Source organism: Halichoeres trimaculatus, unplaced genomic scaffold (assembly GCF_033239565.1).
Source record: "Halichoeres trimaculatus isolate MK-OKI-2021-1 unplaced genomic scaffold, fHalTri1.1 fHalTri1_scaffold_13, whole genome shotgun sequence".
NCBI lineage: Eukaryota > Metazoa > Chordata > Actinopteri > Labriformes > Labridae > Halichoeres > Halichoeres trimaculatus.
This window is the reverse complement of record NW_027437191.1, coordinates 16,857,453-16,876,549: the sequence shown is the minus strand read 5'-3', so window position 1 is coordinate 16,876,549 and position 19,097 is coordinate 16,857,453. Positions and strand designations below refer to the sequence as shown.

General features: G+C 40.2%; 1 protein-coding gene across 1 annotated transcript; it reads right to left on the bottom strand.

The window, feature by feature from the left end:
* Positions 1-1,698: 1,698 nt before the first annotated feature.
* Positions 1,699-18,861, bottom strand: rnf217 (ring finger protein 217). Its single transcript, XM_074685652.1, has 7 exons — positions 17,767-18,861; positions 9,459-9,680; positions 9,174-9,338; positions 8,190-8,287; positions 7,965-8,068; positions 4,292-4,363; positions 1,699-3,658 (listed from the first exon to the last, which is right to left on the bottom strand). Exons 1-7 carry the CDS (start codon positions 18,751-18,753, stop codon positions 3,579-3,581), a joined length of 1,728 nt encoding a protein of 575 aa, XP_074541753.1. The 5' UTR covers positions 18,754-18,861; the 3' UTR covers positions 1,699-3,578.
* Positions 18,862-19,097: the final 236 nt, after the last annotated feature.

Sequence of the window (19,097 nt, the reverse complement as noted above, 5' to 3'; positions counted from 1 at the left end):
AGTTGTTGAATGAATAAAAAATTGGTTGAATCACCTCCTTTATCAAGCATGTCCAAATAGGGCAACAGTGGTTCCCTGTTTTAATCTACTAAGTGTGACCCAGAGTGAAGAAAGATAATGTGACAGTTTAATTTGAGGGTTTGGGTTGGCGCTGACACCCTGCTTCAGAGATTTGGTTGCGTCTTGCAACAGAAAAAAACACACATAGTTAATAACAGTCGTGACTGCACTGCACATTGCGCTGTGTATTAGGATGACAGATGTACTTAAAATTTAACAGTAGCTCTTTATGCTTCTACTTCACACCAGAAGCCCCTCACTATGATGCACTACACTTTGCTTCAGCTGTTCTCACATGTGACTTCTTTGATAGATTTGCAATTTTGGGAGTCTCCCTGAACCTCATGCTCCCTGATATACAGTATGATCGCTGTAAAGGCACTTTTCATACTTCTGCCAGTAAAACTGTGGTAGGATTGAAACAGAAACAAAAAGACTAGGAGTATCAGCCAGCCAACATCCCCCAGCAGAGAAAATCATTGGCTACAGTAACTCTCAGATAGCAAAACAGAGTCTGAGTGTCCAGATAAATGTCACCAAGTGAGAGTAAAACGCACAGAAACAGGAAAAAGAAAAATAACAGCAGCTTAACATTAAATTACAGAGGAGTCTTTATGGATACACTTTTGGATGAAGTGAAATAAATCAGATAAGTGGAGGCCAGGACAAACTTTCCTGATGTGAAGCTTTATTTGTATACTTGTCCTGAAGCTGAGTACAAATGCATGTGTGCAAATACTGTGGCAGCAAATAACCAAAGAAAGTGTGACTGTGAGACAATTTATCTGAGAAGATGTGTTGTGAACAGGCTGGAGGTCTTAAGAAAGAACTGCATTCTCACCAAACACCAGTAGGGGGCATCTGTTGAGTTATTGAATGAGTTCACCACCCTTTACTTCACAGTCTTTCATACAGTGTCAGAACACAAACAGATAAATAAAGCAGGGTTTGTTTCAGGTTATGACTACCATGTGACAAACACTTTTCTGACAACTTTAGGCTTTAGAGGTGTAATCCTCCAAACAACCTGTCTCTGCCTCCACAGGTTATGCTTGTAACCATTTATGATAATGATAAATTAATGATAAATTAATTAACAAATAATATTTTTCCTCATTTTTCTTTGACTTGTAAGTGTTAGGGCTGTGCTTTGAATCAAACTAAACCTGAAGACACTTAAAGTGATAACATCCATCACAGTCAGTCATATCATTCAAGCAACAAGTTACAAAAATTCAATGTCAGTGCAGATAAAACGTGCATACAACTCAAGCAAACAAATGTTAAGTCTCATTTGGCAAATTCATTACAACGTTAAAATAAAGCCAGTGATTTATGCATATCTTTAAGATCCCTCAGCCTTGCGCAACATTCAACACAGTGTGTGCATCAGTGAGGATTTTTAAACTACATTGTTTAAACTCTCTGGGTTTTCATATGATTGAAAAGCCTCACTTGGCATCAGTACAGGATTTCTGTTTGTGTAGATGGAGGACTCTGAGAAAACAAAAACTCCCTGAGAGTGGATTTAAACCTGATGTCTGGAGAACTGTGAGAAGTTTGTCTGTGACCTTCAGGTGTAGTTGGAGATTACCAATGCAGAGAATGTTTTTTATCAACCCTGCTTTAAATCCAGATTTTTGTTTTAGATTTGACATGAGATGTCAAAGTCAGTATGTGCTACATCAGTTTATTATTTCACCATTTCCCATCTTTGAATTATAAGTTGGTCATTCATCCAGACGTCTCTTGTGTGCATCATCCTGTTTGCCTTCACTGTGTCTGAAACGGTCTTTACACTCTCATGATGCAGCATAAAACAAAACAAAACAAAAAAACATAGCACTTCATGTACAAGTGAGACAGGTGGAGGAGAAAAAAAATCCTAAAACCACTTTGGCTTTGATTTCTGAGTCCTCAGGTGGATGTGTGCTCATGTTTCAAACAAGGACAGTGAGTTCCTGCTGCAGTCAAGTGACAGCCTTTAGAGCCCCTCAAAATTTTCAGTTACCTGTCATCTTTTCATGTGTGTGCTTTCTTACAGCGTGTGCAGTTGTGAATGAGCTGATAAGTTGTGAGCGCGTGTGTGTTATAATTCATCGAGAAAAAATCTGCAAAATCCTATAAACCTGATCATTTTAAAACAGATATGGAAACTGAATCCATCTCATTTAGTGCACTGCACCCTCATGCTAATATTTTTTTAACAGACCCACCCAAAGGCTGGAGAAAGTGCATTAGAAATTTTATCATCTAATGCATATCATCCCTGCAAGCTTCAAAGTTTATTTTTTCATGCAGGCTTCACAACCCAATCCTCTGCGATTGGCAACCACAGGAAAAAAAACAGTAACAAAATATGAGACAAAGGGACAGGAGCGTCCTGCCACATTCAGCGATTTGTTTTGGCACAGTCACCGCACAGCAGCTCAGCTTTTTTTTTTCCTTTTGACAATGCAGACAGTGGCAAACAGTATGTGGGCACAGCAGACACAACATGCTGGGCAGGAGAATGTGTTAGCCATCATCTGACCTGGCAGGCAAAGAGCAGGGCAAAGGAAAGTGGGGACAACAGAAACACACAGGAGGGAGGGTGGGGGAATGTGGTGTCAAAATTCAACATGGCTTTTCCAGTATTTGATTTGGGAGTCATTGGGGTTAGTTGTGTTTTGAATCAGGACCTCCTTGTTGGAGAGAAGAGATGGATTTCAAAATGTGGTGTCACTAATGAGAGAGCAACTTGAAAACTTGAAGCACAGTTGAGTTTGTGGAAGTGACACTGCACAGGTCTCAGCATCCCATTCCTTAAAATGTAGTCCTTCATTTAGAGAAGTGTCCTGAAAAAACCTAAGTCTAGTAAAATAAACAAATTCATATTTGATGCACCTCTGAGGACTCATTTGTTTACATCATGGCTTGCTCCAGGTTTGGTTTCTGTCTTGCACCTTTTCCTTGCAGCTGCAGCAAAATAACGAAAGGAAAAGCTTTTGTGAAAGTTTGATATGAAGACAAAAGTATTTCCTTTTGCGTTTTATTTTGTTCTTGTACATGTGTGCTCTTCCTGTCCTTTGAGCCTTCTCCAGCAGTTTATAACTGGACACTGTCACACAACAGGTGTACTGTTCGTCATTATTTCAGGTGAAGCTTCAGTTTTCTGTTTTTAACACGTTAATTCAAGTGCAGGTGTAAACAAAGCTGCATCAGTGTGTTACCTGTGATTGTTTACCTGAAAGGCTGCTGTTGTTAAATATGAGAAAGCTGCTTTAAATATCTGATGGCTGTAAAGTTATAATATTTTCCTTCTCTGGTTGAGGGGGACTCCTCCTGCAGCAGATGTAAACTCTCTCTAACACGATGACGTGCGATCAACCAGGCGCCAATCCATGGGTTTGCGTTCCTCTCTAATTGTGGGCTGCTGTCCCAGTGACTCAGGCTGGCATGTTCGTCCCTGAGGAGATGTGGGCGTTGCCCTTTCAGCAGTGTGTGTTGTAGTGTGTGGATGGAGTGCAGGGCAGGTTTCAGATCCAGCGTCCTGAGCCCTGAGTGCGCTGCTTCTTCCTCCTTTTACAGACGTAGTAGACTGGGAACACGACCAAACCTGCAGACAGAGGGGAAGCAGGTCACAGAAGAAGAAGAAGAAGCAGAATGTGTAAATTCTTGAATGTGTGATAATGGTACAAGCTTCATGAATGACTTATTCCATCTTTAAGTAAACAGATTTAGTCTATGTGAAATTAATTGAGCTGAAAAGAGACAACCGCAGAGAGACAGCAGCACAGCACTGATTCTATTAGCGATGAAAATAAATATGAATCTCCCATCACGGCATGTTAGCCCGCAGCAGATCATCTGTCAGTCGTACAGACACGGGGAAAAGATTAACACTAATTACAGTTCAGCTCAGGCCTCAGTGCTTCATAATACTGTTTCACAGAGTGCAAACAGAGTGCAGCTGGATGATATTACCAGTAAATGTAGTTTCAGTTTCACCCAGAGAGCGATTATCTGGGTTTAGAGCTTTGGCATTTTAAAAACAAAAACTCTCTGTTAGTGTACACTGGAATGAAGCATTTTTGAAGCATTATGATTTTTTCTAACACACCTGTTGTGCTGTGAAGAAAAAAACATATCTGACATACATACAAACTGAACTGCTGTTATCTGTTTGTTCTCTCTGCAGCTGTTCCCCACCTAATGTGCACGAGTGTCCACATGTGTATAATTATGTTACCTATGACCAGCGCAAGGGCTCCGAGCACCACGACCAGCAGGATGACCACTGGAGCTATCAGCACCTTGGTGGCTGCAGAGGAGAAACAGAAAAACAGAAAAGTGACACTCAGAGTAGAAAAAGCATAAATCAAAGTTAAAATGATAATAGTCTGAATTTGAATGCATCCCTCCGAAAGGTTTTTGTTGTTGCTGTCTACTGAGCAGCAATACGGCTGTAGCGGGTAGAGAATGTTGAACAGATTTTAGAGTAAATTATCTCCAGTGAAACATCCCTCATTACATGCAAAAAACTGTGCCTTTAACAGTCTGCAGCACGAGGACAGTGATGTGAGATGTGATGGGGAAAATGTCTCTTGCTAAGGCAAAAATTATCACCCAGTTCAACAAGCAGCAGGCTGACAAAACTGGCTGTGGCTGCAACGGAGAGCAGAGTCAGTCATGTCTACTAAACAGGAGCTGATCCTCCTGGGGGCTCGCTTGTGCACAAATTAGATGACTGTGAAAAGACAGATAAGAAAAAACATAATCTGAAGTGTGAAATCTTCATGCTTTGTTAATCGAACTTGTCTCTGAACACAGAGTTTATGTTCCTTTAGACGGTGAAATATATCTTCACAGATGAGACATGGTGGTTTGCTTTTAAAGGAAGCTTCACACCAGAAACCGAGCTAGCTTAATGTTTCTATCCAGTGCTGGATGGGGAATACTCTTCTCTCTCTAATCTGCATTTATAATCCACAGCTGAGTGCAGCATTGTTACACTGATTTATTGGGTCATGGGTATTCAGAACAATGCAGGAAAGCACTTACTCAAGCAGAGTTACAGAAAATGAAGAGGAATGTGCATACACCAGAGAAGTTAACTGTTTATTGCCCACCAGAGTTCATTGGGTGATCAATATTGTTAACCAGGCCAATTCAGAGCAAAAGATACAGCAGCTCGGTAGGGCCAAAGTGTAAATTTGCAGCTGTAGATATAACAAAAGTAGTATGTTTGACTTAGAGGAAAAACAAGTCTGCAGCCATGCTCACGTCTCACTGAGTCTGCTCTTTCAGGCACAAGCCCATGTATAGAGATTCTGCACCTTAATCGGACTCAGCAGCTACACCACTTCTCTGCTTTTACACCGCCATGAAGCTATCCTAGTGTGTAATTAAAACAGTGTTACAGAGAGGCACAGCTTGTAAACAAACATCCCGAGCTCCTCATCCACGCACACGAGGCTGTTCTGTTCTGACAGCAGCTCTGTTTTCTCCTTGTTACTACCTCCATCAACCACTCGGTGGTGAAACAACTTCAGCCCACCATCTGTCTCTGTGCTTTTAACACAGACCGTGAAGAGAAACACAAAACTAAATGTCTTTGAACAGGCTGTGTTAAAGTGCTAATGGGGCTGCTATAAATCACACTTCAACTTTTAGCATGCTAACATGCTCATAAAGGTAATGCTGGTGATAAATATGGTGATATATCCTTTTCAACTTCAATATGAGTGATTATTGAACTTATCAAATACAAAATCACCTACTTCTGCCTGCCCTATACAGGTTAACATGTCCCTCTGCCTCGACACAGTATGTAGCATACAGCGTAATAAGAGAACAATACAGTTTAAACATTTCTTATTTAACATATATCTTTATATTAAAGAATATCTATAGTTATACTGTTTTTTGTGGTGCTTTCATCAGATAACGATTTTTAGTTACTCCCAGAAATTCTTCATTTGTAGAATTTTTCAATTTTAACTCCGTTTGAATTCATTTTTTTTAAATTAAACCATTTTAGTTTTACCCTGTTGTAGTAAAGACATTATCTTACCAACCTAAAAGCTACCTTTATCAGCTCACTTTTTCTGTTTTTAATAAACATTTCTGCAAGTGGAACTAAGTTTAAGTGATGAAAATTCTATAGATATCATTTACAGTAAAAATAAAGAAATTGGGTCCAAAAACTGACCCCTGTGGCACACCACAAGTTACTTTTCTATAATTTGATCCAGTATTATTCATTTTAACCACAGACTGTATGATGTATGTTTTTGAAGGCCAAACTGAAAATACTGAACTCCGCCAGCTTCGTTCAAGTTTGGATGAGGACAAGTGGCAAGCCTTTGGTCTCTCTGCTGATGGCTACACGTTGCCTGTTGGTGAGTCAAGTCGGCAGTGACCTTATAAAGGCAAAATGTGTATCTACAAGCAAATTCGCAAATGCAATTACTACCTACACCAAGGAGGTTATGTTTTTGGGAGAGTTTGTTTGTGAACAACATAACACAAAAAGTACACTGCAAAAACTGAAATCTTATCAAGTGTTTCTGTCTTATTTTCAGTACAAAATTCCTTTTTAGACTCAATATGAGCCAAATTCACATGACCAATCCAGAAAAATGTCTTGTTCAAAGTTATTTAAGGACAAAATGAGGTCTGAATTGCTCGTAACCAGTAAAAAAAATCTGCCAATGGAACAAGAGAAAAGTAACTTGTATTAAGACACTGTTCTAGTCTCAAGGAAATTTTCAAGCAATTTTTTCTTGCTCCATTGGCAATTTTTTTTACTGGTTACAAGCGATTCAAACCTCATTTTTGTACTCTGATAACTTGAAACAAGACATTTTTCTGGATTGATAAGTTGAAAGTGGCTCATATCAAGTATAATAAGACAATTTTTACTTATAAAAGACAAAAACACTGAGTAAGATTTCAGTTTTTTTCTGTGTAACAAACAGATCTTGATGAAATATTGAGAAAATGTTCAAAATGGGATAAGGAAGAAGTGATAAACTTTTGGAGGTGATCCGGATCACCGTCTGGATTTTTTTAAAGGATTCTTTGTCATTGGTCGGACTGCTTTGCAAAAGAATACAAGACAAGGTAACCATAGTTTCTGGCAGATGTAAAAGTACGATCCCGATCCTGGCAATATTCTGGATTCTCAGATCTAGAATATGAAATATGTACTGGGTCATCATAATTTTCAACACTGTCAGGTAACAAATTATTGCACAAACCTGCAACTAACACCAAATTGTAGCAGACAGTCTGCTGAAAGGGAGTATAACATTAAAGTAGGACTAAAGTGTTGCGTCACAATCACAATATACTTGGTGCAGGTCTGTGCTTTCTGATTGCTTTTCCAGTTGTTCAATTATGCATCTTGAAAATCTCAATTAAAACACAGCATAGGCTTCAAAGGATCACACCGAACATTGGTGCTTATTTTTTGTGTATTCCACAGAAGTAGGGTAAGGCCAAAAGCTAAATCGAGCTATCTGTAACACTGCATTGTTTTTATTTACTGCTGTTTATCAACTTGCTTTACATCGTCTACCACAGTTAAAAATTTTATGTTATTGATGTTTTATAAACCTTCAGTTTTTTATTCACAAAATAATTCCTCATTCTAAACAAAGCCATCAGATCTATCTACAAATAGATTTTCTATGTTTTGTTCAGAAGCAGATGTCTGACTGACTTTTTCTGTAACTTGGTCAAAATTATGTGTATTCAGTAAAGGTTTAACATCACTTGACTTTTCCTCAGAAGACAAAAAAGACAACAACACTGCAAGCTAATGATAAAAAAGTTGAAATTCTGCTGACATTAATTAGCTTATCTCTCGTCAATAAAAGAGCACATTCCTGATACTCTTCCCCCACAGACAAACTTACCACAAACAGACCCTCGAATGAGCCGTCTCAGGTGAGGTTTATCAGGTAGATAGCGGAACTTGCATCCAAACACGCTGAGGTTGGATGTGTGGTCCCCAAAAAACCTGAGGACAGGAAATTTTAAAGTAAAAAAGAGATTCTGTCATGGAGGATATTAAAAGTGACAAAGGAGACTGGAATAACTCAGCAGTTAAAAAAAAGCGCGCTCCAAGAAAAGTTTCTAACCGTAGGTGTCTGTAGCGCTCTCCACAGCGGTAACAGAAATTTGTGTTACACTGTGCACATGTCATATGGTCACATCCCTCTGTACGCTGGATATGAATCTAAAGACAAAAGCAAAACAAGATTATTCGTTTTCTCTTAAAACTTTCCATACATTATTGATACAAACCTACATGCATTAGCAATTTTAACTTGGGACCTAATTTTATCATCAATCACTGTAAAACTCATTCATTCAGTCTGCCTCAATCAACACTTTCTGAGTCTTTTTCCAGCATCAAAGTGCTGAGCATCTGGCCCAGCCTCTGATGAAGTTCACTGCGCTGTATATGCAGCAGAAAACTTACTGGATCATTGCTTTTTTGGCTGCTGGGGGAGTGAAAAGTCTAACTATAAACTGGGTGTTCAGTCCAGCTGCTTTCAGCCTCTTTTTGCGGCTAAACACAGCATGACACCAATTTGTTTGCCTCACAGTCAGACAGGATCGTCTCTGCCTGCTGCCAAAGCTCAAACTCAGAGACATGGAGCATCATGGAGATGAACACAGATGGAGAATGTTTTCAGCTGTCAGCAAACACTTCTCATGTTCTGTAATAAGCTTAATAGCTGTATGCTTTGTCATCTTCTGACAGTCCAATTAGATATTGTGTAGACTTGTCTGGTTGTAATAGGACTGTAAGAGGAGTCTTTCTACAACTGCTGGAGTGACTCTTACAGATTTAGTTTTTCTGCAGCAGAGGCATCATTTGTTTTTCCATGTTTGCTGTCCGTGCATTTTCGCTCTGCTGTTCAACATGCACTTAGCTGCAATGCATCCATCTCCTTCTCTACAGCTCTGCATCCATCATATGTCTTCGCTCTCATGCTTAACCGTCATTGATTTTTTCATCTACAGTGCTTCCGTCCTCCATCAGTCAACAAAGTTTCCACTTACACACACCCACTGTTACATCACGGCTTGTTTCCTCTGCAGATCCTAGCTCTTACCTTGCACTGTGGACATTTCTGGGCGTTTCTTTGTCCATGCTCTATGACACTGGCCCAGGTTCGTAGCAGCTTGTCTCCTTTTCTGTACTCTCGGCATTTGAGCCCATTATGCCATGGTGCGTGGCATTTAAAGCACCACACAAATTGGCAATTGCTACACTGGATCTACATCGAGAACAAAGCATAGGAGACACAAGCTAAACTCACTTTGTAAACATAATTTAGTTGCACACACCGTTAAATCTCTTCGTTTTACTTCCTGTTGATGTTTTGTAGTCATCTCACCTTGTATTTGTGCTCGGCACGGTTTGGATTCTGCTCCTTCAGAGAGGTGAAGTGAGTGCACTGAGGGCAGGGTTTGGTGCTTGAGTCTAGCTGACTCAGCTCCAGAAAGTAGCGATACTTTGCCAGGTCTTCAGCAGCTAAATGGGAAACCACCAATCCCTCGTCCAGGTGGCCACTACACTCTGGGTTCAGGCAGCGGATGTATGTTTTGGCTATTCGGACCTGGGAAACAACCAAGACAAGAGCAATGATTACTAGAGGGAAAACAGATTTAAAAAACAAAAAAGCAAAGCATTTAAAGCATTTATTAAAGACAAAACAGCCACTGTTCAACAGTGGCAAAAGTTAAACAGTGGCTTAAACAGCAGCAGAAATGTGAACACTAATTTCTCATAAGTAACTAACAGTAAACTATTTTAATGATCTTTGATGTTAAATGTAAACTGTGTTTTAGCTCTAATTCACTACAACTGTGTCTATTTATTTATGGTATTTATTGACTGTTTTCACTGTATTACTCGATTTGTAAAACTGTATCTGTATTTTGTATAACTCATTGTACTGTAAATCCTGACCAGGGACAAGGACTGCAAATTAGCTGAAGCAAGACGTCTTATATGTGTTCACATTTTCCCATTGTGGCAATGTGGTATGTATCGTCCCTGTCAAATAAACAAATAAAATAAAATAAATAAAAAATAAAAAACACATAAATGCTTCTGAAGTGCAAATATCAGACAAATATTTTAAGGAATCACCGCTGTATTATTTGCATTATTAACAATGGTACCCATTAACTATCTTGTCAACAAATGATATGCCATGCACACACAAATCAAATAAACACATCTAAACTAGTCTACCTAGCTGCTGATTCAGAGCAGAGCTGTTTGATCAGACAGGAGAAGTCGGGCTTTTATCTGTTTTCATAGTCAAACATCAAATAAAGTGTCAGTCTCATGGGAAAAAAATATACCTCCAATGAGAAAACAAAATAGATAATAATTGTGTCTTCATAAAGCCCATTTAACCATGCAGTGTATCTCAAATATACCGTGTTTCATAACAGTTTTATTTATTTAATGCAAACAGTTACACTAAGAATGAATTGAATTAAATCTCATATAATCTAAGCATGTGTGTATGTGCATGTAAGATCTGCGTTTGATGGCTTTTGTTGTAAGTTGTGGACTGCTCAACTGTTACAAGATTTTATAATGAGTTTTAAGTCAGAACAGAATAAAATGCACATATTAAAATTAAGTTAAGCAATACTTTGAATCTTTAAGCTTTAATCTTTAAACAGTATTCCTTTTTTGCACCTGGTACACAAATTGATTTTTTCCTTAAAATTTTTATACAGTGTCAAACTATGCAATTGTAGAGCGAGGCACTGTTATAAGACACGATCTACATGTGACTGCAAAGAGTGCACAGAGTGAAGCAAACAATGAGGACTGGGCTTACTTTACAGGGAAAACTCTATGGTGTCACCTTTACCATCTAATGGTCACAACTAATTGCTTTTTTCTACATGCATAAAAATGGTTTATATTACTGCATAGCAAAAATAATACGTACCTCTAGTGATACTCATCGCTGGCAGGGTTAGTACTGAACCAACATGTCTTTCCAATACAACTGTCCCGCTTTCAACAGCACTAATATCTGAATATGCCATATGCATACTGTATAAAAACATGGACAACACAAAAGCTCCCTGGATCATTACTTTGTATGATTCATTTGTTGGTTATAGACAGCAAACTGGTTATGTCTTCAGTGATATTTTTACTATTTTTTCTCCTGTGTTTGTCTGGAGATCTTACATGTAACCATGATCACAGTGTTTACATGAGAAATCAGCTGTTAGCAGCCTGTGGCATGTCAATGCTAAATGGTGCAAGGCCTGATGATTTTCCACAAGGTGAAAAGGACTAGCTGGTTCTCAGGTGTGAGCTAAGAAGTGAATACATCGACCTGTCCTTCCATCCATCATTATTGGGAACGTAAGATCTATCTCCAGTAAGATGGATGTGCTAGCTGTGCTAACCCAGCAACAGAGGGAATACCAGAAGGCAGAGTAGCATCATGCTATTCACAGACATGGCTAACGGAGCTAAAATCAGACACCAACGCCACATTGGAAGAGCTTCACCTGCTGTGAGCAGACAAGACACAGGAGACAGAGATGGAGCATGACTGAAGAAGCTCAGTCCTGGACCCTGTGGAGGTGGAGGCTGGCTGAACTGGAGAATGATGGACAAGCTGGCCTCATCTATTTTCTTATGGACCTTTTTGCACTTTCTATACACTTTCTTGCTTTTTGTTTTCTTGATTGCTGAAGTGACTCCTCCTGAATTTCCCCTCATCAATAAAGAATTTTCTATTCTATTCTAAAGTGAAACAACTTTTACTCGAAGGGTTACAATCCACTGAAGCATAGACTGTATAAAAAAATAACAACAACACAAAAGCTTCCCAAAGAGCCATCCTGGGCCAAAACTTTTAGAGCGCCCCCTGGTGACTGACTGACTTAAAAAGATTCCTCCACTAGAAACAGATGGAACATTGCCCAGTTCTGAAATGCCAATACATGTCAAATAGTTTCTTCTCAGACATATTTTCTATGGTAGCATATGGTTTTCATATGGAGCGTTAATTTTTAAAAGAAGCCTGGTTTTGTTTTCTTTAATTTTATAAGAAAAAAAAAGGAAAAAAAGAAACAAAAAAAAAAAATGATATCACATTTGACAGCCCTGTTTCCAGATGATGTGTGTTTGCAAAGAAGGTCTGATGTGGGCTGCACTGACCTGAAGGATCTTAAGTCCTGTATCTGTAAGTTAAACATGTGCTTCGGTTAGGAGATCTGTAGTGCAGTAAATCAGCAGCATCCAAGCAGCATTTTGGCTTCACTTTCTTCTAAAATGATGATGGTGGAGGCATGATGCTGATGATTGAAAGACTGAAGGAAGCCGTGGGTTTTGATATGTCACCAAGCACATTCAGACACAGTAAGTCTCCACAGGCCTCCCTCCTCCACATACAGTTCACTTCCTTCAGGGCCCTGTAAGATTCACACGGGACAGACGCAAATTCTCTCACCTCTCACTACATTACATAAGAGTATAACACCCTGTCATTGAGTTTACACCTGGGGTCATTGAAAGCCAAAGTAATTTAAGTGTGTTAAGATGTCATTTAATCTGACCGAGGAGTGTCATCAGGAGGCTCACAGAGAAATCTTAAAAGCTCTCCTCTTGTTCTCTGGCCTGGTTTTTACCACGGACCTCTCACTTTTAGTCTTTCTTCCTCAAGGGCCTCTCTTTCTTATGTTCCAGCTCTCCTTTTCTTACTTAGTTCATGCACCATGATGTATGTCATACCCCCCACCCCCTTCCCACACACACACACACACACACACACACACACACACACACACGCACATTTTAAGTCCATCAAAGGCAGCGGGAGAGGTTGCACTGACACGTAATGAGGCATTATGTGTGTGCGTGTGTGTGTGTGTGTGTGTGTGTGTGTGTGTGTGTGTGTGTGTGGGTGTGTGTGTGTGAGAGAGAGAGAGAGAGAGATAGAGAGACATGAGATGACAGCAGACAAAAAGCAAAGCACAAAAGCATCTGCCTCTGGTGGTGTTACACCCAACATCACCTACAGCACGTGCTCACTCTCTCACACACACTCACACACACCAGAATAACAGCCTATTGCATGATAATGATAAAGTGTCCTCCCCTATGGTTCATTCTGTTGCCACAACACTGACGCTGTGATGACCACTGCCAGACAGGTCGGACAGGTTAGGACTGCTGCTGCTCTATTTGTCTACCACATACACACACACACACACACACACACACACACACACACACACACACACACACACACACACACACACACACACACACACACACACACACACACACACACACACACACACACACATCACTGTTTGCGGTGTGTTAGAAACTTGGGTGACTTGTCCTGAATTTCACTCTCATAAAAAAGATAAAACAAGAGATGACTGGACGCCTTATAAATGATTACCACTTAGGAACAGATGAGCTGCAGAGATTACACAGTCACCTCAGGACTTGAGTGAACATCAGGTCATTTCTAAAAACAACGAGTATTGTTTATTGGGAGTGTGAAGTGACAATAAACTTTGAAAAGTCTGAATCTGTTTGAAGTTATTGCTAAATTAAGTCTACATTATAAAAAATAATTTGATGACAAAATAAACTTAAATAGGGTTGAGTAGGTTAATAAAATCAGATTAAGAACTCAAGAGTGTAACATAAAGTGAGTCAATAAGCAATGATACAGTAGTTTTCACTTGTGGTTATAAATTTGACTTTAACCCTTTAAGCCCTGGTCTCTTATTTGCATCTCTGCTAAAAAAGTAACATAGCCAAGTTGAAATGAGCATTACTGCATCTATAAGGTATATTTGACTTGGGAACTTTGTCCAGGGGTGTCAGTTTTGGTATTACCCAAACAAAAAATAAAGTTTGTATGAGTATGACTTGACGGCATTTGTGGCTAAGTTTCTCCTGTTGAATCAAATGTAAAATATGACTATATTTATGAGTGATAAGTGCTTTGTTTGACACCTTTTATTGCAGAGCGACTTCAAAGTGCCCCACTTGGGGGACCTTGATTTTCAAAGGGTTGAATACAACTCAGCAGAGTTAAAAGTTAGCAAAAAGCAATGAAAATGATCACCAAAACAGTTAGCTAAGAGGAAATGATGGCTACAAGGTCTCTATATAAAGTTTTGTCTTAGCTTTGCTGAATGTATGACTGAATCAAAAAGGCAAATCCAGAGAATAATCACAGATTTGTATCATTCTATAATGATATTTTTTCAAAGTGCAAAGTATCTGGTTACAGTCAGGGGTCCACCCTAACCAGGGCTCCAGTATCAGGCTGAGCTCTCACACAGCATGCAGCATTCAAAACCACAAGTAATGCACATACACAATTCAAACACACATCACCCAGTCCAGCATTGTGATCAATGAAGCTGCACAGCTACAGGACCATGGGACACACCTGCTCTGTTTTACACTCACGCTTCCCTCTCGCTAACATATGCATACATACTACGAGCTTCATCAGAGACAATATTCCTCTGTATTATTTTGTGCGAATATAGTCATTTTGATGAACTTAGTTAAAAAAAAAACATGGCATGCTTTTGCTTGTAAGCAGGTGAAGAAATGATGATACTTCTCAACTACATCCCAAAATTTTGCAGTTGAGGCTTTTCAGGTGGTCTCTTGTGTCGATAAAGTAGCCCCACCCAGACACCTCCTGGTATTTCACGCTCTGATTGTGCATGAATAAGCATTCAACAGTACCCACTGTTAGATTTTTAACAGTGTTAGTGAAAAATCAGTTCATAATCCATTAGTAAATACACAGAAATGGTTTAGGTCTATTCAGAAAAGCAAAGCTAAGCTGCTTCTCTGTAGTTAGTACTGACCTCATCACTTATCGTTACATCAGTCACCAGTGTGGATGGTGGGAGTTGCAGTCTTACTTTAGTTTATCATTTTTTATTTTAACCAGAGTCACATTACTTAAGTCCTAGTCTCTGAGTCTGGTCCAACTCTGATTTTCAAGGCTTGTGACTTGGTTTGGACTCAAGCACTGATGACTGGGAACTGTACTTTGACTTAGGCTTTGACTGCATTCAGACTTGAGACAAACGATTTATTAACACAGACTCTTAACATTTATGTTTTATACTTATTAATGTCATTTTGTGCATTTGCCTTATTAAACACTTATTAAACCAACAAGGAGGAGACAAAGACTTGAAAAGATATATATCCAGGAAAAGTAAGTAAAGTTACGTGGGACTGTTGAAAAGGTCCAGGATTGCGACTTAGCTGATTAGCAGAAATGTCAATATGCTGCCACTACCATATTGCCATTGTTACCCTGGCTCATCACCTCTAATACCACAGAGGTTTGTGGTATCAGAGAAAAGTGGTGAACTGATTCAATATTTTCTGTTTTTGTGAAATAACAGGAAATTGAACCCCTTTTTGTTATAACAGGTAACAAATGCAGTTGTAAATAGTTTTTAACTTTTTCAGGTATTTCAAAACCCCCTGAACAATGTTTCCCAATCCCCACAGGGTTATATTACTGTGTTAGCATGCTAATGGTAATGTTAGCAACTATCACTTAAAATAAACTTTTTTATTTTTTATTTTAATTGTTTTTATTTTATTTTTTTATTTTTTTTATTTTTAATAAACTTTGGTCCGAGTTGTTTGGTTGGTTAAAATTCTGAGTAATAGCTGCAGATATTTCTGAGGTTATCAGACACTGGCAGTGAATCATTGAATGCATCCACTTTTTAGGCTTTTATGCAAGACAGACAAGACCTCATTCTTGTCTGGTGGCTCAGACTCAACACTTATGACTCCAGACTCAACTTTGCTACAACCCTGAAAAGAACCAGACAAACTGCCAAGTTCATCAAAGAGGATCGAAATGACAAAGTAAATCACTGATGAGCAAGCAACCTGTGTCATCCATCTAGTTTACCAATGTATGAAGCGATAATATTCAAGCATGTGTGCTGGATTGAGTTTGTAGCACATCAATAGAAAAATAATCCACCTACAAAGGATAGTTTACACGACCCTTTTCTCCTCCTCTGTGTTCTTATCAGAGACTGTGCTTTACTCTGTGTTTGTATCATTATTCATGCCCTGTTATCAAAGCAAGATAATTACAGATAAAGGCAGTCAGGATGACTGATAACGGCTGTTTTATCTAAACAGATTAAAGCAGATTACAGCTGCAGTAGCAAGGGCCTGAGATTGTAACTCTTTCTCAAATCTCCCCCAACATGACTAACAGAAGCAGCATACAGCTTTATCAAAACTGGGATTAAGATCAGAAGGCTGCTGACTGGTACAAGTCCATTTACAAGGTGCTTAAAAATCCTGAAACACTCTGGCTCTGTTAGAGCGCAGTGATTAGTGATGTGTCTTTCATTTCTGGGACTGTGTTTCTATCAGAGCTGAACTGAATCAGCGTTTAAAATGTTCTATCTCCAGATATTTGTTCACAAGAGCTTTTAGATTTTTGTATTTTTATAACGTGTCTTTAGTTCTGTGAGGAGTTTGTTGTAAAAGGAGTTGCTGAGTGACTCCCCACAAAAATATGTCACGTCCTGCGAATGACTCTGCAGCTCTCCCTCCTCATACTCCTGCTGAGCCCTGTTTTCTGGCAAGCAGCAAAGATAGCACGTTGGTCCAGTTTTAGCTTCTCTGTCCTGACTTCCTGTTACATTTGGAAACATTTTTTAAAGTCATCCTTCTAATATGTTGAGCTTCAGAGGGCAAGGACCAAGCTAGCAAGCTAACTCCCTGGTTCACTACTGGAGAATCTACACCTTCTGGTTTATTGAAAGTTCCAGCTAGAGCCAATGGAGGATCAGGTTTGCAGTATGTGTAGATGAAGCTATGGCATAATTCTGAAGTCAAAAGGAAACCCAGAAGGCCCAAAAAGTTTAAGGAAAGCCTGCAGCTCTGAACTGCTACAGGCCTGAAACTCATTTTTTTTATAAGCTTCACTTATTTCAAACTGGAATTAAACATCATTTTATACTTTCAGTTCTTCAACTTAACTTTGATAAATCAAGCAGCAGGTTTTGTTTTTGTAGTGGCTGTGTTAATCAAACTCATATGCTAAAACTGGTCTCAGAATCTACAATAGCTTGGTATACCAATGCTATGGTAGTGTTTCTTTATCAAAAAGTAGTTAGAGCTGTATTTAAGTGTCAAAATTTCAGCCCATCACATGTGCTTTTGTCAACAAACACACTACACTGTTTAGGAAAACCAAGCCTACTCGGGGTAAAATCGGTGCAGAGGATGGCATGTGATATTTTTATAATAATTGAATAAAACCAACTTCTTAGGTAATGGAATAAGAAGCGCCCTTTCAGAAGCTTAAATCAAAACAATCTGTATCAAATTTAATTCAACCACATCCTGTTGAGGACATATTTTTATAACAGTTCTCAGAATCTCTAGTCATGTTCTGGCCTTGGGGGAGATAAGATAAGATGCCAAATATGACACATAATAAGGTGTGAGAGAGAAGTACAGAAAGTGTGCGTGTGTGTGTGTGTGTGTGTGTGTGTGTGTTGCACAGCCAGCTGCTGGCTGACCCAGCAATGCTGCCTGATTCTAGGACAAGCCAAACCTCAGCCCTGTGTTACCCTCCTCACCCACCCTCTGCTGTCCCTCCCCAAACCAACCATGTTGCTGACGTAGATTCTCAGACACTCATCACACACGGCCATCCTGCAGCAGGGCATGGGTGCGATGGTTTTAACTTCCAGGCACACCCGGCAGCTCCGCATTGTGGGGTCTGCATTGGACAGCACCGAGGACAGCCTAGGGAGGGCAACCCCATATCGGTCCACCAGGTCCTCCATCGTGTACAATACTGGTCCAGGATTTTCACCCATTCCCTGTCCTGTTTCCGAGTCTGTCTCCGGAGCATCAGATGTGACCGTGTCATCGTCTGTGATTTCAACGTCTCTCCGATGTATGTCGTTGGCGATGCAATAAACTGTACAGTAAACGTGCTCTTCATCATTTAGAAACTCGTCCAACGAGTCTGTTTTGTTGTCACTGTCACTCTTATGACGGCACTGACCTGTGACAGAAACAAATTCAACTCCCTGCACGTCCAAAGTCGTAAAGTCACTCAAGGTTGGCTCGTTTTCTGTCCCCGCGTCGCCAGTTTCAGGCTCCGAGTTTCTGCTGCCGTTTAATTCGCTTCCGCCGCCGCTTTTAATGTCTGTGTCAACCGTTCCTTCTGGGGCTTCATGCTCAATACTGCGATGCATCCGAGTGTTTGTGCCCAGACGAAGAGAAGGAGACTTAGAAACCCCGAAATTCCTCCTCAAAATCTCGACAGCGCTCGCCCTCCTCCTCTCTCCTCCTCCGCCGTTGCAGTTGTTGTTGTTGTTGCCCTTCGCATCCCCCTCCTCCTCGCTGGTCTTCTCCTCCGTGTGCCCCTCGTCTCCGTCCAGTGACACCCGGGAGACCGAGCTGGCGACACGGCGGCCCAAATCTTTGACCGGCCGCTCAACTTTGCCGTCCGTGAAGGAAGTTTCCGTCGGCAGGTTGCGGGACGTTTTCACTCTCCCTTCCTCGAAGCTGCCGGTGAAAGTCGGCATTTTATAAGCGTCAGTTATCGGTTCGTCATCTTCCATCCCCGATATGTCTCTCCCCATTTAGTTAGCGGGTCGTCGCCCGCACGGACCTCTCTGCGTGTCTCTGCGTCTCTTATTCAACTCAGACTACCCAAACAAAACAAAGCAAGCTGGCAGCTCGCTGCTTCCTGGTCTTGACGTCAGAGCCCAGGAGCGCAGTGATAGGCTGACGGGAAGCCTAGTGGAAGAGTGCTACCCTGACAGATGGGCGCAGGAAGTACAGTCAGAAAACATATGTTGGTGGATGGGAAAATGTAGCAAAGAAGATTCAAACAGCGTATAAGTGACCGTGGTTGGATTACCCAACATGCAAAGTGGGTGATTTTTTTTTTTTTTTACTGAATCCTCCAGTATTGACCAGGATT